Here is a 27,533-nt window from a genome sequence, read left to right as displayed (position 1 = left end):
CCCACATGAATGTTACTTGTACTTTACAATGTTAAAAGTTGTATTCAGCCCGGAGCTGCCTACGCCACATATTTAGCAGCACAAGAAAAGCTTACTAAAAAAATAAAATAAATCCTCATCTAGCATCCATGTGGATATAGAGCTACTCCTACACCCAAACAAACTGCCATTCAGCATCACCAATCCTCAGTAATCCCTAATCCCTGTCAACAGTGGAATTAGAAGAACATTTCCAACTCCCACTGTCCCAGCATTTGGACCAGACTACATCGTCTGCTCAAATGCAGATGACTCCTCGTTGCGACAACATTCAACTACCACAACCAGAGCTACATTGTTCCAGCAAACTGAAGGTGTACAAATGATTATTTTCCTCCTCAATACTTTTTTTTTGCAACCGGAGATAATATCTAAGGAATCGATCAGCCTAATGCGTAAACAGAACAGGATGGATCATGTCTGAGTGGAAGCAATTTGAAATGCTGCCAGAAATGTTCGTTTCTCTCTTTATAAACACATTATACATTTTACAACGAGTGTAGCAGTGCATTGCAGATACAACTCTTAAAGTAAAATATATCAAACAATTGCCACAGGCATACAAAAAGCGCCTTTAATAATTATGCTCACTCAATCTCACTGAACACTTCCACATTTGCTAATGGGAAACCTACCATGATTACCGATAGTCTTGAATGAATCTTGAACAATGATGCGTGAGAAAATTACAGACATAAAAATATCTTACCCCCCGAAAACATGCTAACCTCTCTCTATTACAATAACAGGGGAGGTTAGCATTGGGGGGCTATGATATCTGTGGGTCTAACTTTCTTACTCATCATTATTTACGATTCATTCTAGACTATCCATAATCATGGTAGCATCCACATTAACGTAGACGTGTTTAGAAACATTCTTATTTACAAAAAAAGAGACTCCAAAATGACACAATACATTATTTACCATTCATTTCTAGTGGGCATAAAACAATCTGAAACACAACCAAAACAAACAGCAAATGCCTCCAACACGTGTGTAGTGTCACAATCTTAATTTAATCATTGATTGCTATGAATATTGGACAAAATACTAAACGTTTGACTACTTTAATACACATAAGTGAATTTGTCCCAATACTTTTGGTCCCCTAGAATGAGAGGACGATGTACAAAAAGTGCCAAAAGTCACATTAAAGCTGACAGTCTGCACTTTAACCTCAGTCATTTCAAATTCAAAGTGCTGGAGTACAGAACCAAAACAACAAAATTGTCAACATCCCAGTAAATACAGAGGGCACTGTATATATTTGTAACACTCAAAGCAGATGCCAAAATACAGTATAATGCATCTCTGCAGAAGCTGAAATACTTAAGCGTGTATAATTTGTCATGTGTGCATTTAAAGCAATATTGCCTGGGCGGCTTTCTCATATTCAGCACTGCACCCCTGGGCGTAATTCAGTATGTGGCTTTATCTTTAGGTTCTGTTCTCTCTGTCCTGTTCTTAGGAAGAACGCACAAGGGTAAGAACATCAATAATAAATCAAAGCCTCAACAGCTCACCTAAAAATACACAGGGCCCAATCAATTGTAGCTATCAGCAGGGGATGGAGGCAGAGCCTAGTGGAGGCCAATAATACAAAGGTAGGACTTTGGTTGCAAGTGAGCATTTAATGATCAACCTGATATATAAGAGGCCATGTCTGTACTTATCATATGGGGCTTTTGGCAGTAGACTGATGCAGTGCTTTTAGTGGACTGAAATAGGAGACGTTACTCATTTTGGGTGCCGGTATTGTTTATATTTAGGTCCCGGAACTCTGCAATATTTTTAACCCAATATTCTATAAAGAGTTGCTGGTTCTCAAGCAGTAGTTCCAGCTCAAGTCTAGCACTGAATTGATGTACTTGTTGAATTGAGAATGCCCAGGCCGGGGGTGGCTGGGAGGAGAGTCCCTAGGCTGGAGACTAGTAGGCAAAGCGCTGACTCTGCCGGTAGCCCAACTTGTCCAGGTTAGGGTTGCAGGCAAACTGGATCATGGGGGGCGGACCGCACATGAGCACCAAGGTGTCGTCACTGGGGGCAGGCAGGTGCTCCTGGATCATGTCCGCGTTGATGAAGCCCTCACTGTACTCCCAGCCTGAGCCACACAAATGGATCTTATTCAATCTTTCATGGGATCGCAAAACAAGTACCGGTATGCATAAGGATTCAAATAAAATAAAATGTATTTGTCACATACACAGTCTACAGCAGTTCTTTTTGTACATTTTAAATGAAACCTTTATTTAACTAGGCAAGTCAGTTAAGAACAAATTCTTATTTACAATGACGGGCTACCGGGGAACAGCGGGTTAACTGCCTTGTTCAGGGGCAGAATGACAGACTTTTACCTTGTCAGCTCGGGGATTCGATCCAGCAACCTTTCAGTTACTGGCCCAACACTAACCACTAGGCTACTTGCAGCGAAAGGTGCAGTGAAAGGCTTATGTGCTAGCTCCCTCAACAATGCAGTACATTAACCGATAATAACAATGAAGAGTCAAGTCAAACATAATAAGTAGTAGAAGAGGTTAGTATGCATAGTAAAAATGGACTGTATTTATACTATTTAGTAATATAGTGGTTATTGGAATCAATAGTATATATTAGAACAGCAGCGTTGAATGTGTGTATATGAGTTCTGAGTGTGTGTGTGTGTGAGTGCTTGTGTGTCTGTAAGGGTTGGATTTGTAGGGTAGTCAGTGCAAATAATTTATAAGGTGCATATACTGGAGTCTCTCTGGTGCAAATAGTCTCTAAGGTAACATTACATGTCTGTGCAGTGAGACAGCTAGGTTTAGCTTTTCAGCAATCTGAAAAGCTATTGTGACATAATATACACAATGAATACTAATTCAAAACGATAATACACATTTTGTTTAGACTTCTAAAATCTGGGATGCCAACACATGAGCAACACAAGAAAAAGCTATAAGCCACATACCCTCGGGTGCCCTGTCCACTGTAAACCACAGCTTGAAGCGGTCTGGGTGTCTGACTTGGACCTCCTCCAGCTCATCCCTCAGCAGGATGTCCTTCTCAGTCTGAACACATATACACACACACAGTTAACAAAGGTGTCTGGTTCAGTGTTAGGCTTGCTTAGGTTGAGAGTTATGCGCTACATCCACAGTGATGCTAGTAATAAGCATTTATCTATCCTTTATTTATAGAGATGATATTAAAAGTCTCTTTTAGGAGAGACCAGTGTGAGCTGTGGCCACACACCTGGTTGGCATACAGCAGGCTGCAGGTGGTGCTGTCACTGGGGTCCTTCATGATTGCGCGCACCAGCTGTAGCATAGGGGTGATGCCTACAGACAGGGAAGGGAGTTCAGCACCAGGAACTAAAAGCACTACATTTACCTGTGCTTAGACAACATTTAAGTGCTTAAGTTCAGAGGGCAGGGTTGCAAAGGGAAGATTCACCTGTTCCTCCAGCTATCAGACCCACAGTACTGGCAACTTTTATCTCAGCAGTAGACTTTTTGTCTGTCTGAACTGCAAACTGCCCTGTTGAATTAAGGGGAGAAAGCGATGAGACAACAACTAAGCCAACACAAGTATCACTTTCCGTTTCCAGTGTGTGCTTGGGGAGCTATCTTGTCCAAAATGGAAGACAGTTGTTGGGTGTGTCCATTATCATCTAATAATACTGTGAGAATACATTTCAGGGGCAATACAGTACAATTATATTCTTTAGGCAGTGCTTTTCTGGAGCCTTTGGGGCATGAAAGTTGCAAAATGTGATTACTTGGAGATATTCCACATAACACAAGTACTGTTGACTTATTCAGTAGACTTAAGGTTGAAAACAAGTATGTACACACATGATCAGTCTCAGCCAGCCACACCCCACTTAAGCACACAAAGCTAAAACACCCATTCCATCGGAGACTATGTGTGTGTCCCAAATGGCACCCGATTCTTATGGGCCCTGGTAAAAAGTAATGCACTATATAGGAAATAGGGTACCATTTGGGACACATCATTTTTGTAAATGTCAGAGGGAGGGTGTGCCAGGCAGCAGACTGGCCGTACCATGTCCTTTGTACTCTAGCAGGCCTCCTGGTCCTCTGAAGTCTACCACGTCTCCCAGCTGCAAACTCTCCAGGTATTGGGACATCTTCCCCCCATCAGGAAACTTGACGTGCACATTCCTGAAGTAGATCTGGGGAGAAATTTTATCCATGAAATACACTTTGCAGATCAGGGTCCGTATGTATCAAGCTTCTCATAATATGAGTGCTGATTTAGGGATCCATTTTTTTATTTTAGATCACAAATACTAAGATTACATGGACAAAGGGAACCTGATCCGAGATCAGCACTACTACTCTGAGATGCTTGATACATACAGACCCAGGTTTAATAGTACTAGTGTGTTCATATTCAGAATATGATATAGGATTGCTTGGACAAGCCATACATACCTTCACAACCAGATCAACATATCCTTTGTCGTCGTCGCTGGACACAGGTGTGTATGGTCTGACTACCAGGCTGCCGTCAATACGGGCAGAGAGGTATACATGATTCCCTAGAAGAAACAAATAAGGTGGTTAGAAACAAAGTCAACATTGACTTAAAATAATGTTAGGGTCATTGGGTGTGGCTTCATCCTCTGATTGTTCTGCTAAATGACTCATACAGTAGAGAACATTCCAGGAATGCAAATCAAGTATTACGTTGCGAGTCTAGTTATTATGCTGGTGAGACAAAGGACTATTTAGATTAATGGAGCTGAATTCTACAAAATAATAATCAATGATCAAAATGTCACTTGACAAAACCCAGAAAGAACAATGTGCAAGTGAAGACTTACCGACAGGGAGTCCCAGGATATGTTCTGTTGAGGGAAGTCGAAAGCGAAACCTGCGAGTATCATGGTTGATCACCTATGAAAAGAGGCCATAGAGCCATGCATACACTATACAGTTGAAGTCGGAAGTTTACATACACCTTAGCCAAATACATTTAAACTCAGTTTCACAATTCCTGACATTTAATCATAGTAAAAATTCGCTGTCTTAGGTCAGTTAGGATCACAACTTCATTTTAAGAATGTGAAATGTAAGAATAAGAGTAGAGAGAATTATTTATTTCAGCTGTTATTTCTTGCATCACATTCCCAGTGGGTCAGAAGTTTACATACACTCAATTAGTATTTGGTAGCATTGCCTTTAAATTGTTTAACTTGGGTCAAACACTTTGGGTAGCCTTCCACAATAAGTTGGGTGAATTTTGGCCCATTCCTCCTGACAGTGCTGGTGTAACTGAGTCAGGTTTGCAGGCCTCCTTGCTCGCACACACTTCTGCCCACAAATTTTCTATAGGATTGAGGTCAGGGCTTTGTGATGGCCACTCCAATACCTTGACTTTGTTGCCCTTAAGCCATTTTGCCACAACTTCGGAAGTATGCTTGGGGTCATTGTCCATTTGGAAGACCCATTTGCGACCAAGCTTTAACTTCCTGACTAACGTCTTGAGATGTTGCTTCAATATATCCACATAATTTTCCTTCCTCATGATGCCATCTATTTTGTGAAGTGCACCAGTCACTTCTGCAGCAAAGCACCCCCACATCATGATGCTGCCACCCCCGTACTTCACAGTTGGGACGGTGTTCTTCGGCTTGCAAGCGTCCCCTTTTCCTCCAAACGTAACGATGGTCATTATGGCCAAACAGTTCTGTTTTTGTTTCATCAGACCATAGGACATTTCTCCAAAAAGTACAATCTTTGTCCACATGTGCAGTTGCAAAGCATAGTCTGTCTTTTTTAATGGCGGTTTTGGAGCAGTGGCTTCTTCCTTGCTGAGCGGCCTTTCAGGTTATGTCGATATAGGACTCGTTTTACTGTGGATATAAATACTTTTGTACCCGTTTCCTCCAGCATCTTCACAAGGTCCTTTGCTGTTGTTCTGGGATTGATTTGCACTTTTCGAACCAAAGTAAGTTCATGTCTAGGAGACAGAACGCGTCTCCTTCCTGAGCGTTATGACGGCTGCGTGGTCCCATGGTGTTTATACTTGAGTACTATTGTTTGTGTAGATGAACGTGGTACCTTCAGGCATTTGGAAATTGCTCCCAAGGATGAACCAGACTTCTGGAGGTCCACAATTTTTTTCTAAGGTCTTGGCTGATTTCTTTTGATTTTCCCATGATGTCAAGCAAATATGCACTGAGTTTGAAGGTAGGCCTTGAAATACATCCACAGGTACACCTCCAATTGACTCAAATGATGTCAATTAGCCTATCAGAAGCTTCTAAAGCCATGACCTCATTTTCTGGAATTTTCCAAGCTGTTTAAAGGCACAGTCAACTCAGTGTATGTAAACTTCTGACCTACTGGAATTGTGATACAGTGAATTATAAGTGAAAAAATATGTCTGTAAACAATTGTTGGAAAATGCACAAAGTAGATGTCCTAACCGACTTGCCAAAACTATAGTTTGTTAACAAGAAATTTGTGGAGTGGTTGAAAAATGAGTTTTAATGATTCCAACCTAAGTCTATGTAAACTTCTGACTTCAACTGTATATACAAAAGTATGTGGACACACCTTTAAATTAGTGGATTTGGCTATTTCAGTCACATCTGTTGCTGAGAGGTGTATAAACATTGATCACACAGACATGCGATCTCCATAGACAAACATTTGCAGTGGAATGGCCTTACTGAAGAGTTCAGTGACTTTTAAGGTGGCACCGTCATACGATGCCACCTTACCAACAAGTCAGTTCATCAAATTTCAACCCTGCTACAGCTGACCCGGTCAACTGGATGTGCTGTTATTGTGAAGTGGAAACGTTTATGAGCAACAATGGCCACGAAGATCACCATGCACAATGCCAAGCGTCGGCTGGAGTGGTGTAAAGCTCGCCACCATTGGAATCCGGAGCAGTGGAAACACGTTCTTTGGATTGATTCATCACGCTTCACCATCTGGCAATCCGACAGACAAATCTGGGTTTGGCAGATTGCCAGGATATCGCTACCTGCCCCAATGCCAACTGTAAAGTTTGGTGGAGGAGGAATAGGTCCAGTGAAGGGAAATCTTAACGCTACAGCATACAATGACATTCTAGACGGTTCTGTGCTTCCAACTTTGTGGCAACAGTTTGGGGAAGGCCTTTTCCTGTTCAGCATGACAATGCTCCCGTACACAAAGCTAGGTCCATACTGAAATGCTTTGTCGAGGTCGGTGTGGAAGAACTTGACTGGCCTGCACAGAGCCCTGACCTCAACCCCATCAAACACTTTTGGGATGAATTGGAAAGCCAACTGCGAGCCAGGTCTAATCGCCCAACATCAATGCCCGACCTCACTAGTTATCTTGTGGCTGAATGGAAGCAAGTCCCCGCAGCAATGTTCCAACATCTAGTGGAAAGCCTTCCCAGATGAGTGGAGGCTGTTATAGCAGAAAAGGTGGGACCAACTCCATATTGACGCCCATGATTTTGGAATGAGATGTTCAACGAGCAGATGTCCACATACTTTTGGTCATGTAGTGTACATTGGTTTTGTCACAACGCAATGCATCAACAACTACTACCAACATTCGGTAAAATGTTAAGACAAAAATGATTTCCATGAAGTACATATATGAATTAGCCACAGGCCAAAAATGTATAATTCATTTGCTACCGAGTATCTGTTTCAATAGCCCACAATACCTCTTTATCGATGAGTGTTAGCTGGTATTTTTGAGTAGGGTCAAGCAAGGTGACAGGAGGCTTCTTCTTCTTGCCTAGATAGAGGGCTACAATTATGCCCACAGTGGACAGCAATACCACCCCAGCAGTCACAGCTACTGTCGTGGACTATATACAAGAGAGAAAGAAGGTTTAGTGGTATAATAATAACAATCATCAATCCTTCAAAGTATTCACAACCGTTGACTTTTTCCACATTTTGTTGTTACACAAAGTGGGACTAAAATGGATTTGTCATTTTTTGTCAACGATCTACACAACATACTATGTAATGTCAAATAAAACACTATATCTTGATTAGACAAGTATTCAACCCCTTGAGTCAATACATGTTAGAATCCCCTTTGGCAGCGATTAAAGCTGTGAGTCTTTCAGGGTAAGTCTCTAAGAGCCTTGAACACCTCGATTGTTCAATATTTTTTGCATTTTTTAAAATTTCTTCTCCAAACTCTGTCAAGTTGGTTGTGAATCATTGCTCGACAGCCATTTTCAAGTCATGCCATAGATTTTCAAGCTGATTCAAGTCAAAACTGTAACTAGACTCAGGAACATTCTATGTCGTCTTGGTAAGCACCTCCATTGTATATTTGGCCTTGTGCTTTAGATTATTGTCCTGCTGAAAAGTGAATTTGTCTCCCAGTGTCTGTTGGAAAGCAGACAAACAGTTTTTCCTCTAGGATTTTGCCTGTGCTTAGATCTATTACATTTATTTGTATCTTAAATTCCCCATTCCTTGCCAATGACAAGCATACCCATAACATGATGCAGCCACCACCATGCTTAAAAGTATGAAGAGTGGTACTCAGTGATGTGTTGGATTTGCTTCAAACATAATTCTTTGTATTCAGGACATAGAGTTCATTTCTTGCCACATTACTTTGCAGTTCTACTTCAGTGCCTTATTGCAAACAGGATGCATTCTGTACAGGCTTCCTTATTTTCCCTCTGCCATTCAGGTTAGTATTGTAGAGTAACTACAATGTTGCTGACCCATCCTCAGTTCTCCTATCACAGCCAATCAACTCCGTAACTATTTTAAAACGTCACCATTGGCCTCATGGTGAAATCCCTGAGCGGTTTCCTTCCTCTCCAGAAACTTAATGGGGTGGACGCCTGTATCTTTGTGGTGACTGGGTGTATTGATACACCATCCAAAGCGTAATGAATAACTTCACCATGCTCAAAGGGATATTCATTATCTATTAATTTAATTTGTACCCATCTACCAATAGTTGCCCTTCTTTGCAAGGCATTGGAAAACCTCCCTGGTCTTTGTGGTTGAATCAGTGTTTGTAATGTGAGGTACAGAGATCTTGTCATTCAAAAAGCATGTTAAACACTATAATTGCACACCAAGTCCATGCAACTTGTGATTTTTACTCCTGAATGTATTTAAGCTTGTCATAACAAATTGGTTGAATACTTACTGACTTTCATTTTTTTTATGAATGTGTAAAAATTTCAAATAAACATAATTGCACTTTGACATGATGGAGTATTGTGTGTAGGCCAGTGACCAAAAATCTAATTTCCCCCCCATTTTAAATGCAGGTTGTAACACAACAAAATGTGTAATTAGTCAAGATGTGTGAAGACTTAAGGCACTGTAAAACTGTTTTCATTCTGCAAATGTTCTGCTATTATACGTAAAAAATGTTAAAGGCACTTTGTCAGGCATTGTCTCAGAACGAACAAAATAGCAGTCTTCCTGATGACATTTGTCAGTAGCTTGTATACGGACAGTGTAGTTGCTTTTTAAATACAACCAATGTCAGACAAATGTTTACAACTATGATGCTATCTGGAATTCTCTAAGGTTAAAAAAGCATTGCTTGCGGCAGAGGCTGCTGTGACAGATATTCCAGCAGTTGGTTGCTTGGCTGGCAGCTAGGCAAGATGAGTCACTTGCACAAGTTTACAACATGAGTCACTAGTTAGTTATATTTTAATCAGTTCAATGTCAGCGCTAAATCTTTAAATTCTGTGCGTTTAATTTGACCAGTTCAGGGAATATAAATTATCTGACAGCTGCAGTGCTTTGTTCCCACTCTCTGTTTAACAAAGTACCGCAAACCAGCTGACTAGTTAACTTACTAGTTAGGTAGCAAGCAACCTTATGACTGGCTATCAGGCGCTGCTTGGCACCGTAACTAGCTAAAGTAGCGACTGTACGCAGACAAGCAACACTGGAAATAATTTATTTAAACGACAGGATATTCTTACCAATGCGTACTTCATGGCGATTCTGAATTCCCCAGAGCAAGGTTAAATTGTGGTAGCGAAGATGTACTTAGCTAGCTATAATTTATCAGAGAAGGCACACCCAAAGAATTGAGTTGATGGGAGGGCGTATTTAGCGGTTACACCAAATTTGTCCAACTTCCGTTGGAGAGAAGAGGAAAACCAACCCAATTTTACAGCAGCACGATTATGATACTACTGCAAGGAGTATACATCAGCTTTGTTCTCAAGTGAAATGAAATATTCTGCCATAAAAGGTAGTAAAATAAAGTATGCTGTGGATTGCATATGCAATGAAATCAAGAAGATGCATTGAATCTTGAAAACCAACTACTAGATTTACTTCAAAAGAATGTACTTTTACTGTTTGGAACATTTAAAATACAACTTAGTTTGGGTGAAAAAAAAGCACAATCAATGGTTTACATACTCAATATAACAAAGTAATACCTACTTATTTTCCCTTCATTGAATTTTTTTAAAATATTTTTTTATTTTTTTACCAATACTACTTAATTAGTAAGTACTTCAAGTAAGACATACCCACAGCAGAGCCTTTAAGGCTGGCCTGCGTAAATACCAAAAATGAACCGTGAAAGATGTAAATTGGTCTCTTTTTCTTTGTAATCACTGACCAAGCTAGATGATATTGGCATCTCAATCTAACCTGGTACAGTACATTTAAATAAAGGAGGCCATCTGAAAGTACTGGGTAAGACTACTACTTCTCTATTATATCTCTAGGCCAGGGTCAGTGAGACTAGACTCTGGATCTCATGTTCAGCTCCTATGATGGCGCTCAGGCAAGGATCTTCTTGACGTAGTTGCGGACGTTGACATGGAGCTGATGGGAGGTGGCACTGAAGATCTCTGTGGCCAAAGCCCTGGTCTCCTCTGATCCATTCCACAGTGCACGGTACACAGGCAGTGTGTACTTCTGTTTCCCCTGGGAGCAAGATACAATTTAATATGCTAAGATACTACTATTTACATGATTGTTTAAGACACCTGAAAAACACTCATTTAACTTTAAACGGACACTATAAAAATACACATATGGTATATCACACACATAAATATATTATATTTACCCTAATAAAACAGTGCCTGACAAATACTATAATTTATGGTTATTATTATTTTGTACTTTTACCCATTCTTCTCCCCAATTGCTAGTTAGTCTTGTCCCATCGCTGCAACTCCTGTACGGACTCGGGAGGGGCGAAGGTCGAGAGCCATGTGTCCTCCGAAACACGACCCTGCCAAGCCGCACTGCTTCTTGACACACTGCTCGCTTAAACCGGAAGCCAGCTGCACCAATGTGTCAGAGGGAACACCGTACCCGTACCAAGGTGACCAAGTCAGCTTGCAGGCGACCAGCCTGCCACAAGGAGTCACTAGAGCGCGATGGGACAAGGACATCCCGGCCGGCCAAACCCTCCCCTAACCCGGACGACACTGGGCTAATTGTGCGCCGCCTAATAGGTCTCCCGGTCACGGCCGGCTGTGACACAGCCTGGGATCGAACCAGAGTCTGTAGTGACGCCTCGAGTACTGCGATGCAGTGCCTTAGACAGCTGCGCCACTCAGGAGGCCCTATAATTGATAGTTGAGGACCAAACATTTGTTTTTCTGACCTGGCAGCTGAGGAAGCTGCGCACATGTTGATATCCTGGCTGGTGATGATTCTTGGCGACGATCTGGGCCCAGCGCAGTCGTAGCTCAGCGTTGTTTGACATCACGATGTGAGGGTACTGCTCTTCCAGTTTCTCCATATTACCTTATCAAAGTCGGAGGGATGGTACATCATTGGTGTGACTCATTTCAAAAGTAGTGTACGCACATCCAGACTTGCAGGTGCAAGTTACAAAAAGTAAAGTAATGATATAAAGAATAGAGATCCACACACTGAGGAATTGGGGTGAATCACATGCATCTTCAGAACAACGATTGTGCTAAGGGTATCAGTACAGAAGTGTTGTTACCATCGTGTCCTACCTCTAGGCAGTGGGGACTTCTCTATGATCTTTTCCAAGAAGTAGACAGCCTGGTTAGTCTTCCAGGCCTGGATGTTGGTCTTCTTGATGCTGGCCATATCCAGGACCTCGGCAGCCCACAGCTCTGACAGCTGCTCAGCAGGCTCCATCAGGCTCTTGCCAGCTGACAGGTCAGGGAGATAGGGAGGCCAACCGGGCACATTGAGCCAGCTATCAAATTCCAGACCTAGCAAAGAGACCACAAGGAGAGTGAGGTCAGTTTACTGTTACAAGCTTAAATACTCATTCTAAAAAGCAACTACGAGCCTCAAAGGCCAATCTAACACTCTAAAAGCAACTACACTGTCTTTTACCCTTAATCATGTCTACTCCCTTCTTCTTCAGGTCAGGGAAATAGTCCAGGAAGAACTCCAGAGCATCCTCTGCCATAACACTGCAGAACTTGAACTTGTCAACGTAGGCCTGAGAAGAAACACCCACATGTCAGTATGCATGTATGTATGTATGTATGTATGTACGTACGTACGTATTATTGTACAATGTAGAAAATAGTAAAACTAAAGAATGTATGTGTCAACTTTTGACTGGTACTGTACGTACATACATACATACATACATACACTATGTAACCGATGTGAAATGGCTAGTTAGTTAGCGGTGGTGCGCGCTAATAGCGTTTCAATCGGTGACGTCACTCGCTCTGAGACTTGAAGTAGGGTTGCCCCTTGCGTTGCAAGGGCCGCGGCTTTTGTGGCGCGATGGGTAACGATGCTTCGTGGGGTGTCAGTTGTTGATGTGTGCAAGGGTCCCTGGTTCGAGCCCGGGTTGGGGCGAAGAGAGGGACGGAACCTACACTGTTACATTGATGCTGTTGACCCGGATCATTGGTTGCTGCGGAAAAGGAGGAGGTCAAAGGGGGGGTGAGTGTAACCGATGTGAAATGGCTAGTTAGTTAGCGGTGGTGCGCGCTAATAGCGTTTCAATCGGTGACGTCACTCGCTCTGAGACTTGAAGTAGGGTTTCCCCTTGCGTTGCAAGGGCCGCGGCTTTTGTGGCGCGATGGGTAACGATGCTTCGTGGGGTGTCAGTTGTTGATGCGTGCAAGGGTCCCTGGTTCGAGCCCAGGTTGGGGCGAAGAGAGGGACGGAACCTACACTGTTACACATACATACATACACCAGTCAAAAGTTGACACACATAATCTGGAATGACATTCTTTAGTTTTACTATTTTCTACATTGTACAATAATAGCAAAGACCAAAAAAGAGATCATTCAAATTAGCCACCCTTTGCCTTGATGACAGCTTTGCACACTCTTGGCATTCTCTCAACCATCTTCACCTGGAATGCTTTTCCAGCAGTCTTGAAGGAGTTCCCACATATGCACATATTTGATGTCTTCACTATTATTCTACAATGTAGAAAATAGTAAAAATAGAAGAAAAACCCTGGAATGAGTAGGTGTCCAAACTTTTGACTGGTACTGTAAGTATTCACGCCTAGCAGTTTTTCAATGGGTTTCATGTCTGGGCTTTGGCCACTCAAGGACTTTCACATTATTTTTCTGAAGCCATTCCAGCATTGCTTTGGCTATATCCTTGGGGTCATTCTCCTGTTGGAATGTAACATTTTCACTCTAGTCTAAGGTCGTTTGCACTCCGAAGCAGGTCCTCATCAAGGATTTGGCAGTATTTGGCTCCATTTATTGTTCCCTTTATCCTTACCAGTCTCCCAGTCCCTGACGCTGAAAAACATCCCCAGAGTATGATGCTACCACCCCTATGCTTCATAGTAGGGATGGTGTTAGACGGGTGATTAGCTGTGCCCGGTTTTCACCAGACATAGCGCTTTGCATTCAGGCCAAGTAGTTTTTAAAAAATTCATCAGACCACAGAATATTTTCCCACGTGAATTTATTCACGTGTCTTTTTGCAAACTCCAAGCATGCTATCATGTGCCTTTTTTTCAGGAGTGGCTTCCATCTGGCCACTCTCCCATAAAGCCCAGATTGGTTAAGTGCTGTAGAGACTGTTGTCCTTCTGGCAGGTTCTCCTATCTCAGCCAAGGAACTCTGTACTTCTGTCAGAGTGGTCATTGGGTTCTTGGTCACCACCCTGACCAAGGACCTTCTTGCCCGGTTCCTTAGTTTGGTCAGACGGCCAGCTCTAAGCAGAGTCTGGGTAGTTCCATATTTTTTAAATTTTCCAATGATGGCGACCACTGTGCTCTTGGAAACGTTCAACACTCTAGAAATAGTTTTATACCCTTCCCCAGATATATGCCTCATCACATCTCGGAGAGCTACAGACTGGTCCTTGTTATTCATGGTATAGTTTCTGCTCTGACATGCACTTTCAACTGTAAAACCTTATATACAGTGGTGTAAAGTACTTAAGTAAAAATACTTTAAAAGTACTACTTAAGTCGTTTTTTGTTGTACTATTCATATTTTTGCCAACTTTTACTTCACTACATTCCAAAACAGAATGATGTACATTATACTCCATACATTTTCCGTAACACCCAAAAGTACTAGTTACATTTTGACAGGAAAATGGTCCAATTACTTTTGATACTGAAGAATATTTTAGCAATTCCATTTACTTTTGATACTTAAGTATATTTAAAACCAAATACTCTTAGACTTTTACTCAAATAGTATTTTACTGGGTGACTTTCACTTGAGTCATTTTCTATTAATGCATCTTTACTTTTACTCAAGTATGACAAATGAGTACTTTTCCACCACTGCTTATATAGACAGGTGTGTTTCTTTCTAAATCATGTCCAAACAACTGAATTGTCTACAGGTGGACTCCATTCAAGTTGTAGTGACATCTCAAGGATGATCAAAGGAAATTGGATGCACCGGAGCTCAATTTGGACTGTCAGAGCAAAGCGGTGTGAATAGATATTTCTGTATTTAAATGTTCAATAAATGTTCAAACATTTCAAAAAACATGCTTTCACTTTGTCATTAAAATTATACATTTAATACATGTTTAATTCAGGCTGTAACAACAAAATGTGGAATAAGTCAATGGTATGAATACTTTCTGAAGGCACTGTAGAATGAGAAGCAACACCAACCTTGAGGAAGGCATCAAAGTGACTCTGGTCTCCAGCCAGGTGGGCCAGGTAAGAGACGAAACAGAAGCCCTTCTCATAAGGCGTCTCATTGTAAGTGTCATCAGGGTCAACACCTGAAGGATGGGAGAAAATAAAATGTTTTGCTTTAACTTGAGCAGTCATGATCAAGTGTATCAGTTCTATTGGGTGTGCAGCTCCATAGGCAAATCTCAGTCGGATTAACTACTAATTAAACTAAGACCACTGGGTTACTAATGGAATTGGTCTTGGCTTTAGCCTTGGAAGTCAAGGGTAAATGTAAGCAGTCTGACCTGGTTTGATCTTCACACGCAGTTTATTGAGAGGGTGGTCCTCTCCGGTGTTGTCCATGTGCTGTCTGAGTAAAGCCCTCCCAGTCGCTGCCTCCAGACTAGTGATGGCCTCTCCTGCAAATAACAACACAACAGACATCAGGGCTTTGAGAGTGATAAGACAGCCAGGTGGGCACAAATAGCTGTGTAGACAACAACTGTTTACTTTCAAATGGAAAGAGTTGTGGGACTTGAGGATGAGCCCATCATACAATGCTACAGCAGGGCTCGCCAATCCTATTTCTGGAGAGCTACCTTCCTGTAGGTTCACTCCAACCTCAGTTGTAACTAACCTGATTCAGCTAATAAACCAGATAATTATTAGAATTAGGGGAACTTGATTAAAGGTTGGAGTGAAACCAACTGGACAGTAGCTCTCCAGGAACATGGTTGGAGAGCCCTGGTCTACAGTAGACAAACTGTGGCAAAGTGATGTACTATGCTGATGTAGAAAGGGCTTTATAAAATCCATTTGATTTATTGACAGTCTCTTACCGTAGATCTCCCTGCACACCCGGCGCTGGGCATACATGGTGAAGCCCTCGTTGAGCCAGAAGTCACCCCAGTTGGCATTGGTTACCAGATTACCGAACCAGCTGTGGCAGATCTCGTGCACAATGACGTCAGCCAGTGAGCGGTCTCCGACCAGGAGGCAGGGGGTGACGAAAGTTAGGCAGGGGTTCTCCATGCCCCCGAAGGGGAATGACGGTGGCATGAACAGCACGTCATACCTGAGGGGACGAACCGATTATGTAGCTGTATGTTTATAAGCAGAATAAGTCATGACACTGCAAGCGCAAAGTCAGTGGTCACCATCCCTAGTCATGGAAAGAGCTAGTGTGCAGTTTTTTTATTCTAGCCTAGCACTAAGACACCTGATTTAACTAATCAAGGTGTTGATTAGCTGTTGTCAGGTCTGGTGTTTTAGTGCAGTGCTGGAACAAAATCCTGCATTCCCTGTAGCTCTTCAGAACCAGGGTTGTTGACTGACCACTGAAGTATTGGACCATATTGTTAATTGGGGAATTTCACCTTCCCCAGACGTAGGGTCCAAATAGTTTCTCCCCCACAACCAGAAATTCCTCGATGACTCCGTCGTACTCCTGCTTGGCTGCCTGCAGCAGGCATGGCTCTGTCCACACTCGGGTCCTAAAAGATACAGAATTACAATTACTACCAAGCATTGAAACCCCATAGGCAAACACTATCATGCATGTTCTTCAAAGCACATTCTTCAGCAGCATTATATGGCCCGTAAGTAGCAAGTGCAGTTTTCATTCAAGTTCAAACTTCATTCAAGTTGAACATTCACCGTGCTTTTTGATTCTCATCTCTCTACTCAGTCTGACACAAAGAATGCATTTTGCGGGTCAATGACCAACACGCCCAGATTGTTATCAATAAATGCTTTAGAGGGGACAGGAATATTGTCTTGTACCTACCGTGAGGGTAGGTGAGGTCTATACTAGAAGCAGAATGCTTAACACTATCAAATTACGCCCCTTACTTGACCAAAACAAATTGTCAAACTGTCACAAGATGTAGAGGCCTAGCCTGGGTGCCAGTCTATTTCTGATCTCTTGACAATTCCTTGTGGAATTGTCATATTTGGCTTGAGCACAAACAAATCAACAGCACAAACAGATCTGGGACCAATCCAAGGCCTCCAGGGGCGGCAGGTAGCCTAGTGGTTAGAGCGTTGGACTAGTAAACTAAAGGTTGCTAAATCAAATCCCTGAGCTGACAAGGTAAAAATCTGTCGTTCTGCCCCTGAACAAGGCAGTTAACCCACTGTTCCTAGGCCGTCATTGTAAATAAGAATTTGTTCTTAACTGACTTGCCTAGTTAAATAAAAAAATATTTCAAAAAGGCAACGTAGAGACTCTTTCACCTTGGCCCCACCTCAGCAGAGACTAAGTCTCCTACAGCCAAGGCCACCAGGTAGGAGGGGATGGGCTGTTCCATGGTGAACAGGAACGTGTTGTCTGCCATCCTGTGTTCTCCCTTACTGGCACTCATGACTGCTGTGAAACCATCAGGAACCTGTGGAGGCAGACAAGGCAGTCTTGGGCCAGAGTCATCATGATCGATGATGGTACCAATATCCATTACTAATACAGACAAAGTAGTCAAAATGGTGGATAAGGTGAGTTTCCCACCATACGTTAAGAGCTTTTTCAGCAATGTGTGTTAATACTAGACCTATAATTCAGAGTGCTTTAAGTATTGAAAAACGAGTGAACACAACACACCATGCAAAGCACATGAAGTTGAATGACAACGAAAATTAAACAGGATAACAGACAAAAAAAGATGTGAATGACAAAAAGGAAAAACACAGAAGCTTAATTATCCTGCAAAGAGAAAAAGATTGTGAGACAGCAATGTCTGTGGTTATCCTCCCATGGACATTGGCTCATTCAGAGTCCAGTCCAGGGGCTCACCTTCACGGCGGCCGAGTAGGTGCTCTTGACGGCCGGCGTGTCAAAGCAGGGGAAGAAGGAGCGGTTGAGCACGGCCTGGCCCTGGGTGAAGACGTAAGGCTTGACCTTCCCAGCTGTCTGCTCTGGATCCAGCCAGCACACCTAGTGGGTCGGGGGGGGGGGGGGGGGGGGCAGAGACCAGGGCTTGAGTGTGGTGGTAGGGGCACACTTTACCTTCACAGCAACTGAGTAGGGGCTCTTAGTCATGGGGGTGTGGAAGCCAGGGAACAGGCTGCGGTTCAGCACAGGGAAGCCAGAGGTGTAGAGGAAAGGCTCTTTCTTTTCAGCAGTCTGAGCAGGCTCCAGCCATGATATCTACAAATGTATGCTGGGTTTAATGAGGGTGGTGCAGTTTTCATGAATAGGCACTCATTTGTAGCACTTATGTACAGTGCATTCGTAAAGTATTCTGACCCCTTGACTTTTTCCACATTTTGTTACATTACAGCCTTATTCGAAAATAGATTAAATAACAAAAAAAATACTCATTCTAGACACAATATACCATCAAGACAAAGCAAAAACAGATTAAGAAATGTTTGCACATTTATTCATTATAAACTTACATTTACTTAAGTATTCAGACCCTTTACTCAGTACTTTGTTGAAGCACCTTTGGCAGTGATTACAGCCTCAAGTCTTTTTGGGTTTGACGCTACAAGCTTGGTACACCTGTATTTGGAGAGTTTCTCCCATTCTAAATCTGCAGATCCACTCAAGCTGTGTCAGGTTGGATGGGGAGTGTAGCTGCACAGCTATTTTCAGGTCTCTCCAGAGATGTTCGATCGGGTTCAAGTCCGGGCTCTGACTGGGCCACTCAAGGACAATCAGAGACTTGTCCTGAAGCCACTCCTGCATTGTCTGGCTGTGTGCTTCAGGTCATTGTCCTGTTGGAAGGTGAACCTTCGCCCCAGTCTGAGGTCCTGAGCGCTCTGGAGCAGGTTTTCATCAAGGATCTCTCTGTACTTTGCTCCGTTCATTTTTCCCATCGATGCTGACTAGTCTCCCAGTCCCTGCCGCTGAAAAACATCCACACAGCATGATGCTGCCACCACCATGCTTCACCGTAGGGATGGTGTCAGGTTTCCTCCAGACGTGACGCTTGGCATTCAGGCCAAAGAGTTCAATCTTTGCTTCATCAGATCTCATGGTCTGAGTCTTTAGGTGCCTCCTGGCAAACTCCAAGCAGGATGTCATGTGCCTTTTACTGAGGAGTAACTTCCGTCTGGCCACTCTACCATAAAGGTCTGACTGGTGGAGTGCTGCAGAGATAGGTCCTTCTGGAAGGTTCTCCCATCTCCATAGAGGAACTCTTGAGCTCTGTCAGAGTGACCATCAGGTTCTTGGTCAACTCCCTGACCAAGGCCCTTCTCCCCCGATTGCTCAGCTCTAGGAAGAGTCTTGGTGGTTCCAAACTGCTTCCATTTAAGAATGCCACTGTGTTCTTGGGGACCTTCAATGCTGCAGACACTTTTTGGTACTCTTCCCCAGATCTGTGCCTCGACACAATCCTGTCTCGGAGCTCTACGGACAATTCCTTTCGACCTCATGGCTTGGCTTTTGCTCTGACATGCACTGTCAACTGTGGGACCTTAGACAGGTCTGTGCCTTTCCAAATCATGTCCAATAATTGAATTTACCACAGATGGACTCCAATCAAGTTGTAGAAATATCAAGGATGATCAATGGAAACAGGATGCACCTGAGCTCAATTTAGAGTCTCATTTAGAGGCCGACCGATTATGATTTTTCACCGCCTATACCGATTATTGGAGGGACAAAAAAAAAACGATACCGATTAAAAACGGCCGATTTCTATTTATTTATTTGTAATAATGACAATTACAACAATACTGAGTGAACACTTATTTGAACTTAATATAATACATAAATACTATCAATTTAGCCTCAAATAAATAATGAAACATGTTCAATTTGGTTTAAATAATGCAAAACCAAAGTGTTGGAGAAGAAAGTAAAAGTGCAATATGTGCCATGTAAGAAAGATAACGTTTAAGTTCCTTGCTCAGAACATGAGAACATATGAAAGCTGGTGGTTCCTTATAACATGAGTCTTCAATATTATAGGAATATTTCTCTCTATACGATTTGTATTTCATATACCTTTGACTATTGGATGTTCTTATAGGCACTTTAGTATTGCCAGTGTAACAGTATAGCTTCCGTCCCTCTCCTCGCTCCTACCTGGGCTCGAACCAGGAACACATCGACAACAGCCACCCTCGAAGCAGCGTTACCCATGTAGAGCAAGGGGAACAACCACTACCAAAGTCTCAGAGCGAGTGACGTTTGAAACGCTATTAGCGCGCACCCTGCTAACTAGCTAGCCATTTCACATTGGTTACACCAGCCTAATCTCGGGGGTTGAAGGCATAAACAGCGCAATGCTTGAAGAATTGCAAAGAGCTGCTGGCAAACGCACAAAGGTGCTGTTTGAATGAATGCTTACGAGCCTGCTGCTGCCTACCATCGCTCAGTCAGACTGCTCTATCAAATATCAAATCATAGACTTAATTATAACATAATAACACACAGAAATACGAGTCTTTGGTCATTAATATGGTCGAATCCGGAAACGATCATTTCGAAAACAAAACATTTATTATTTCAGTGAAATACGGAACCGTTCCGTATTTTATCCAACGGGTGGCATCCCTAAGTCTAAATATTGCTGTTACATTGCACAACCTTCAATGTTATGTCATAATTATGTACAATTCTGGCAAATTAATTACGGCCTTTGTTAGGAATAAATGGACTTCACACAGTTCGCAATGAGCCAGGCGGCCCAAACTGCTGCATATACCCTGACTGCTTGCACGGAACGCAAGAGAAGTGACACAACGTCACATCCCTAGTTATAAGAAATTCATGTTAGCAGGCAATATTAACTAAATATGCAGGTTTAAAAAGATATACTTGTGTATTGATTTAAAGAAAGGCATTGATGTTTATGGTTAGGTACATTGGTGCAACGACTGTGCTTTTTTCGCAAATGCGCTTGTTAAATCATCACTCGTTTGTTGAAGTAGGCTGTGATTCAATGATAAATGAACAGGCACCGCATCGATTATATGCAACGCAGGACACGTTAGATAACTACACATGGTTGATGATATTACTAGTTTAACTAGTGATTATGTTAAGATTGATAGCTTATAAAAAACTATGTTTAATGCTAGCTAGCAACTTACCTTGGCTTCTTGCTGCCCTTGCGTAACAGGTAGTCAGCCTGCCATGCAGGCTCCTCATGGAGTGCAATGTAAGGCAGGTGGTTAGAGCGTTGGACTAGTAACCGGAAGGTTGCAAACACGAATCCCCGAGGTGACAAGGTAAAAATCTGTTGTTCTGCCCCTGAACAAGGCAGTTAACCCCCGTTCCTAGGCCGTCATTTAAAATAAGAATGTGTTTTTAATCTGACTTCCCTAGTTAAATAAAGGTGTACATTTTATATATCTATTTTTTTTTTTATTTTTTTTTTTTAAATCGGCAAGTCGGTGTCCAAAAATAACGATTACCGATTGTTATAAAAACTTGAAATCAGCCCTAATTAATCAGCCATTCCGATTAATCGGTCAACCTCTAGTCTCATTGCAAAGGTTCTGAATACTTATGTAAATAAGGTACACTACCGTTCAAAAGTTTGGGGTCACTTAGATATTTCATTGTTTTCCATGAAAACATACATGAAATGAGTTGCCAAATGAATCGGAAACATAGTCAAGACGTTGACAAGGTTATAAATAAGGATTTTTAATCATTATTGTGTCCTTCAAACTTTGCTTTCGTCAAAGAATTCTCCATTTGCAGCAATTACAGCCCTGCAGACCGTTGGCTTTCTAGGTGTCAATTTGTTGAGGTAATCTGAAGAGATTTCACCCCATGCTTCCTGAAGGACCTCCCACAAATTGGATTGGCACTTCTTACGTACCATACGGTCAAGCTGCTCCCACAACAGCTCAATAGGGTTGAGATCCGGTGACTGTGCTGGCCACTCCATTATAGACAGAATACCAGTGGACTGCTTCTTCCCTAAATAGTTCTTGCATAGTTTGGAGCTGTGCTTTGGGTCCTTGTCCTGTTGTAGGAGGAAATTGGTTCCAATTAAGCGCCGTCCACAGGGTATGGCATGGCATTGCAAAATGGAGTGATAGCCTTCCTTCTTCAAGATCCCTTTTACCCTGTACAAATCTCCCACTTTACCACCACCAAAGCACCCCAGACCATCAGATTGCCTCCACCATGCCTGACAGATGGCGTCAAGCACTCCTCCAGCATCTTTCATTTTTTTCTGCGTCTCACGAATGTTCCTTTGTGATCCGAACACCTCAAACTTAGACTAGTCTGTCCATAACACTTTTTTCCAATCTTCCTCTGTCCGGTGTCTGTGTTCTTTCGCCCATTCTTTTTATTGGCCAGTCTGAGATATGGCTTTTTCTTTGCAACTCTGCGTAGAAGGCCAGCATCCCGGAGTCGCCTCCTTCACTGTTGACATTGAGATTGGTGTTTTGCGGGTACTATTTAATGAAGCTGCCAGTTTGAGGACTTGTGAGGCGTCTGTTTCTCAAACTAGATACTCTAATGTACTTGTCCTCTTGCTCAGTTGTGCACCGGGGCCTCCCACTCCTCTTTCTATTCTGCCAATTTCTCACATGGAATAGCCTTCATTTCTCACAACAAGAATAGACTGACGAGTTTCAGAAGAAAGTGCTTTGTTTCTGGCCATTTTGAGCCTGTAATCGAACCCACAAATGCTGATTCTCCAGATACTCAACTAGTCTAAAGAAGGCCAGTTTTATTGCTTCTTTAAATCAGAACTACAGTTTTCAGCTGTGCTAACATCATTGCAAAAGGGTTTTCTAATGATCAATCAGCCTTTTAAAATGATAAACTTGGATTAGCTAACACAACGTGCCATTGGAACACAGGAGTGATGGTTGCTGATAATGGGCCTCTGTACACCTATGTAGATATTCCATTAAAAAAATCATCCGTTTCCAGCTACAACAGTCATTTACAACATTAACAATGTCTACACTGTATTTATGATCAATTATGTTATTTTAAATGGACAAAAAAAGTGCTTTTCTTTCAAAAACAAAGACATTTCTAAGTGACCCCAAACTTTTGAACGGTAGTGTATGTTTATTTGTTATACATTTGCAAAAATTTCAAAAAACCTGTTTTCGCTTTGTCATAATGTGGTATTGTGTGTAGACTGAGGGGGGGAAAAAAATGCCATAATCCATTTTAGAATAAGGTTGTAATTTAACAAAATGTGGAACAAGTCAAGGGGTCTGAATACTTTCCAAATGGAGTGCATACTTCCAAGAAATGTGAAACTAAAAACCATGCAACGTTGCAGACTATGAATATAATGTATAGCCAACAGAGTTGATCTAATTTGAAAAGAAAAAAGGTTTTATGGTTTTAAATATACTGAACAAAAATATAAAACGCAACAATTAACAATTTTACTGAGTTACAGTTCATAATTTAAAAAACGGCGCGGTAGAAAGGACCTTCAACACATACTAAGCAGCTCACGTCATAAACAGCGGGTCCTGTCTTTTTCCATGGCTAAACCAACTAGGCTCGTAATTTAACCATTTTATTCGTATTCACGGATGGAATACAAGTTTGTTATTAAGGCACATGAAAGTTCATGTTCCAGAAGACATTTCTGCCCCCAAAAACGCATTTTAATAAAAAATCTGTTAATATTCAAATGCCTCTCCTGTGAAGTAGTGATGTGCGACATACTCCTAGTTTCCTGAAACAAGTCCCAGATATGTTAGCCATCGAGAACTACAAAGGTTGCTACTTTTCTCAACAACATTGATGCCCTGAATTTAACGGCTGCTAAATCGACAGATCAGTTGGAAAAAGTGATGGGCTACTTTCTGCACACGCCAAAGTCAGTGTAAACCAGAGTGACTTGACACAATGCTGGCCAAACAAGATATAGCTACAAACAAAACAGAGTTAAATGGTTCCCGTTTGCCGTGAAGTGTTCATCCATGTATACGGGTAAGAGTCTAGCTACATTTTAAGATATTATACGTTTTTAATTTTGTCAAGAGTCATTTTCATTGCAAGTTAGAGAGTACTGTTAGCTAGTTATGGAACGTTACGTGTATGATCTGTATAGTAATATTACTTGAATCAGAGAACCTAGTCGTTAGCTTTAGCTACCTGCAGATTCATACTACAGCTATGACAATGTTTGTATAGGTAGTAGTATGAGTTGGGATTATGCCAGTTCATTGCTTAGCTAGCTAGCTACATGGCTAAACAAGACTCCACTTTGACAGATGATTACATGACCCGTCAAGTTAGCCAGGTGTGTCTGGCGGTGCTTATGGCCATCTATTGTATTTCATGTGTGTCAGGTAAACATCATCTAATAATTATTAAATATTTGTATCTGGACACTGTTTTTTATATTTCTACTGCGCAAGTAACCATTTTACTGTACAGTTTACACCTTCTGCATCCTGTGGATGTGACTTATAAGGCGGTAATGTGAAGAACAACATGACCTGCACCAAAATCAGATTAGGATACAGGCGATGGACTAGATAGTGTATTTTTACCTGGAATTTTTCCTTATTGTAGGCTACTACTTTTACCACTTTTAGTCTTAATCTTTGGTTGTTTACTTAACTACTCACTCTGTTTAACACATGGCCTCACATGTGAATTCTTAAAGAGACGGGTGAGGCTAAGAGGGTGTGAACGATGCTGAATGGATGTAGACAAAGAAGAGCTCTCCAGTAGGTGTGCCAAAACATTCCAGGACCATTTTCTCAAAACTGGGGTTACAAGTTTCTGAACTTTTAAAGCAGAATTACTTTCCCAGTGTTCTTCAACTGCAGTGTATGATATACCAGTCTCTACTTTTATCCAACATAAAAAAATATATAAAAAAACATTTCACAGTTTTCTACATAAGACCGAATCGAGGCAGTCGGTCACATAAAGAAATGAGTCAATTTAATTAAATTCATTAGGCCCTAATCTATGGATTTCACATGACTGGGCAGGAGCACAGCCATATGCCTGGGAGGGCATAGGCCCACCCAATTGGGAGCCAGGCCCAGCCAATAAGAAATCATTTTACCCCACAAAAGGGCTTTATTACAGACAGAAATATTCCTCAGTTTCATCAGCTGTTTGGGTGACTGGTCTCAGACGATCCTACAGGTGAAGAAGAAGCTGGATGTGGTTGTCCTGGGCTGGTGTGGTTACACGTGGTCTGCGGTTGTGAGGCCAATTGAACTGCCAAATTCTCTAAAACGACGGAGGCGGCTTATCTCAGAGAAATGAACATTCAATTATCTGGCAACAGCTCTGGTGGACATTCCTGCAGTCAGCATGCCAATTGTACACTCCCTCAAAACTTTACACATCTGTGGCATTCTGCACATTTTAGAGTGGCCTTTTATTGTCCCCAGCCCTGTATAATGATCATGCTGTTTAATCAGCTTCTGGATATGCCACACCTGTCAGGTGGATGGATCATCTTGGCAAAGGAGAAATGTTCACTAACAGGGATGTAAACAAATGTGTGCACAAAATGAGAAATAAGCTTTTTGTGCGTATGTAAAAAAAAAAAAAGTATTTCAGCTCATTAAACATGGGACCAACACTTTACATGTTGCGTTTATATTTTTCTTCAGTATAGGTTCAAATAGAAATACATTCTTAGTAACCAATCATCTGGAAGTAACGCGCTTGTGTTGTTGTTGCTAGGTAGAGTGACTTTAGTTACGACGGCTGAATGACATTCTCTTACCCCAGGTCCATCGGATGCATGAAACTTGACCACCACTCGAAACTGTTCCTCAATTTTACATGGTGATGGGAATTTTACAACCAGTGTGGTGCCATAACTGGTGAAATTGCGCGTCATGAATTCTACTTTCACCGAATCCGAATCATCTTCACTTCGGCAGTAGGACACCTCTTGCATTGAGAGGGAGGGATGAATGTCCAACAGTAGTTCGCTTTGAGAATCTTGGATGCATTTCAGCTGTAGCGTTTCAGTTCCTCTCAAAGTTCTCTTCTCAAAGTCCACGCTTAGATCCAAGTGGAAGTGTTTTATCTTGAATTGACGAAAGCTCGAAGACGTAGCCACGTCCTCTGCTAGATCGGAGTGCAGTTTGAGAGATTTTTCCATATTTTAGTAGCCTACAGCAAGAATAACTGTGTAAACGTGAGTCTTCCTCCAAGGATTGGCTGCACCACTTCTTCTTCTTCTTCGGTGGGGTGTATCAGCGATTGGCATCCAACAGTTGCACCTCTCCAGCATCAACACACAAAAAAGTACTTCTGGGTCACGGAAATCTTCAAAATAAAAGTCCCCGCATAATAGTAGAAAAGTGTCAATAACCTGTATATATTCATGATATATGAAAATAAATGACATATTTGACAATATTTAAGTGACATTTGGCTTTTAAAACATGTTCCAAGGTCCAATAAATGCCACCAATGCGAATCACTGTATACGGAATACATATGTGGCTCCCTGTGGCTTAGTTGGTAGAGCATGGTGTTTGCAACGCTAGGGTTGTGGGTTTGATTCCCACAGGGGGCCAGTACGGAGAGAAAAAAAAATGTATGAAATTAATTGAAATGTATGCATTCACTGCTATAAGTCGCTCTGGATAAGAGCATCTGCTAAATGACTAAAATGTAAATGTAAAAATGATATTGGCTTATAGAGCAAACACTATTCTTGGTTCCGCAGTAAAAGTATTGTAGGTGAAAAATATGGGTTGTTTATGAATTCTAAGAATCCAATAAAAAGGGATGAAAAATGTAGGTGCTGGATTTTAGGCCGGTAGCAACCACCACAGGGTGTCCGTTCAGAACACTAGGGAGCAGTAGTTCCAGTTCAAGGGTTTAATGAAGATCCACATACAACACCACTTGCTGTGATACTAATTGTGGTTATTTAACTGCATGCACAATAAAACATCAGAAAGAAAACCACATTTTTCTAAGGAGGTAGAATAAGCAGTGGTGGAAAAGTACTCAAATGTCATACTTGAGTAAAAGTAAAGATACATTAAGAAAATGACTCAAGTAAAAGTAAAAGTCACCGAGTAAAATACTACTTGAGTAAGTCTAAAAGTATTTGGTTTTGAATATACTTAAGTATCAAAAGTAAAAGTATAAATCATTTCAAATTCCTTATATTAAGCAAACCAGAGGGCACTGTTTTATTTTCATTTTTATTGATGGATAGCCAGGGGCACACTCCAACACTCAGACATCATTTACAAACAAAGCATTTGGCTTTAGTGAGTACGCCAGATCAGAGGCAGTAGGGATGACCAGGCATGTTCTCTTGATAAGTGCGTGAATTGAACACTTTGGGTGTCAGGGAAAATGTATGGAGTATAAAGTTTATTTGGGAATGTAGTGAAGTAAAAGTAGTATAAATAGTAAAGTATAAAGGGTAAAGTAAAGTACAGATACAACAAAAAAATGTAGTACTTTAAGGTATTTTTACTTAAGTACTTTACACCACTGAGAATAAGCAGGAGACAAAAAACGGTTGGTCATCAGAACGGAAACT

General features: G+C 41.7%; 2 protein-coding genes across 3 annotated transcripts; both read right to left on the bottom strand.

Annotated features, from left to right (window-relative positions):
* Window positions 1-494: 494 nt before the first annotated feature.
* LOC106565421 (NADH-cytochrome b5 reductase 3) lies at window positions 495-10,143 on the bottom strand. Its single transcript, XM_014132537.3, has 9 exons — window positions 9,985-10,143; window positions 7,723-7,869; window positions 4,871-4,943; window positions 4,479-4,585; window positions 4,087-4,216; window positions 3,475-3,558; window positions 3,274-3,359; window positions 2,990-3,089; window positions 495-2,143 (listed from the first exon to the last, which is right to left on the bottom strand). Exons 1-9 carry the CDS (start codon window positions 9,997-9,999, stop codon window positions 1,971-1,973), a joined length of 915 nt encoding a protein of 304 aa, XP_013988012.1. The 5' UTR covers window positions 10,000-10,143; the 3' UTR covers window positions 495-1,970.
* Window positions 10,144-10,340: 197 nt separating this feature from the next.
* Window positions 10,341-26,244, bottom strand: rnpep (arginyl aminopeptidase (aminopeptidase B)). Of its 2 annotated transcripts, none has more exons than XM_082958362.1 (11): window positions 25,743-26,244; window positions 18,098-18,238; window positions 17,332-17,483; window positions 16,473-16,589; window positions 15,936-16,171; window positions 15,402-15,515; window positions 15,091-15,203; window positions 12,353-12,461; window positions 12,001-12,225; window positions 11,640-11,782; window positions 10,341-10,948 (listed from the first exon to the last, which is right to left on the bottom strand). In XM_082958362.1, the coding sequence occupies exons 1-11, from the start codon at window positions 26,124-26,126 to the stop codon at window positions 10,802-10,804; spliced, it is 1,881 nt and encodes a 626-aa protein (XP_082814488.1). In that variant the 5' UTR covers window positions 26,127-26,244; the 3' UTR covers window positions 10,341-10,801.
* Window positions 26,245-27,533: the final 1,289 nt, after the last annotated feature.

The sequence above is a fragment of the Salmo salar genome, chromosome 12 (assembly GCF_965601325.2).
Source record: "Salmo salar chromosome 12, fSalSal1, whole genome shotgun sequence".
In the NCBI taxonomy this organism is placed as follows: domain Eukaryota; kingdom Metazoa; phylum Chordata; class Actinopteri; order Salmoniformes; family Salmonidae; genus Salmo; species Salmo salar.
The sequence above is the reverse complement of the archived record's forward strand: the minus strand, read 5'-3'. Positions and strand labels throughout refer to the sequence as shown.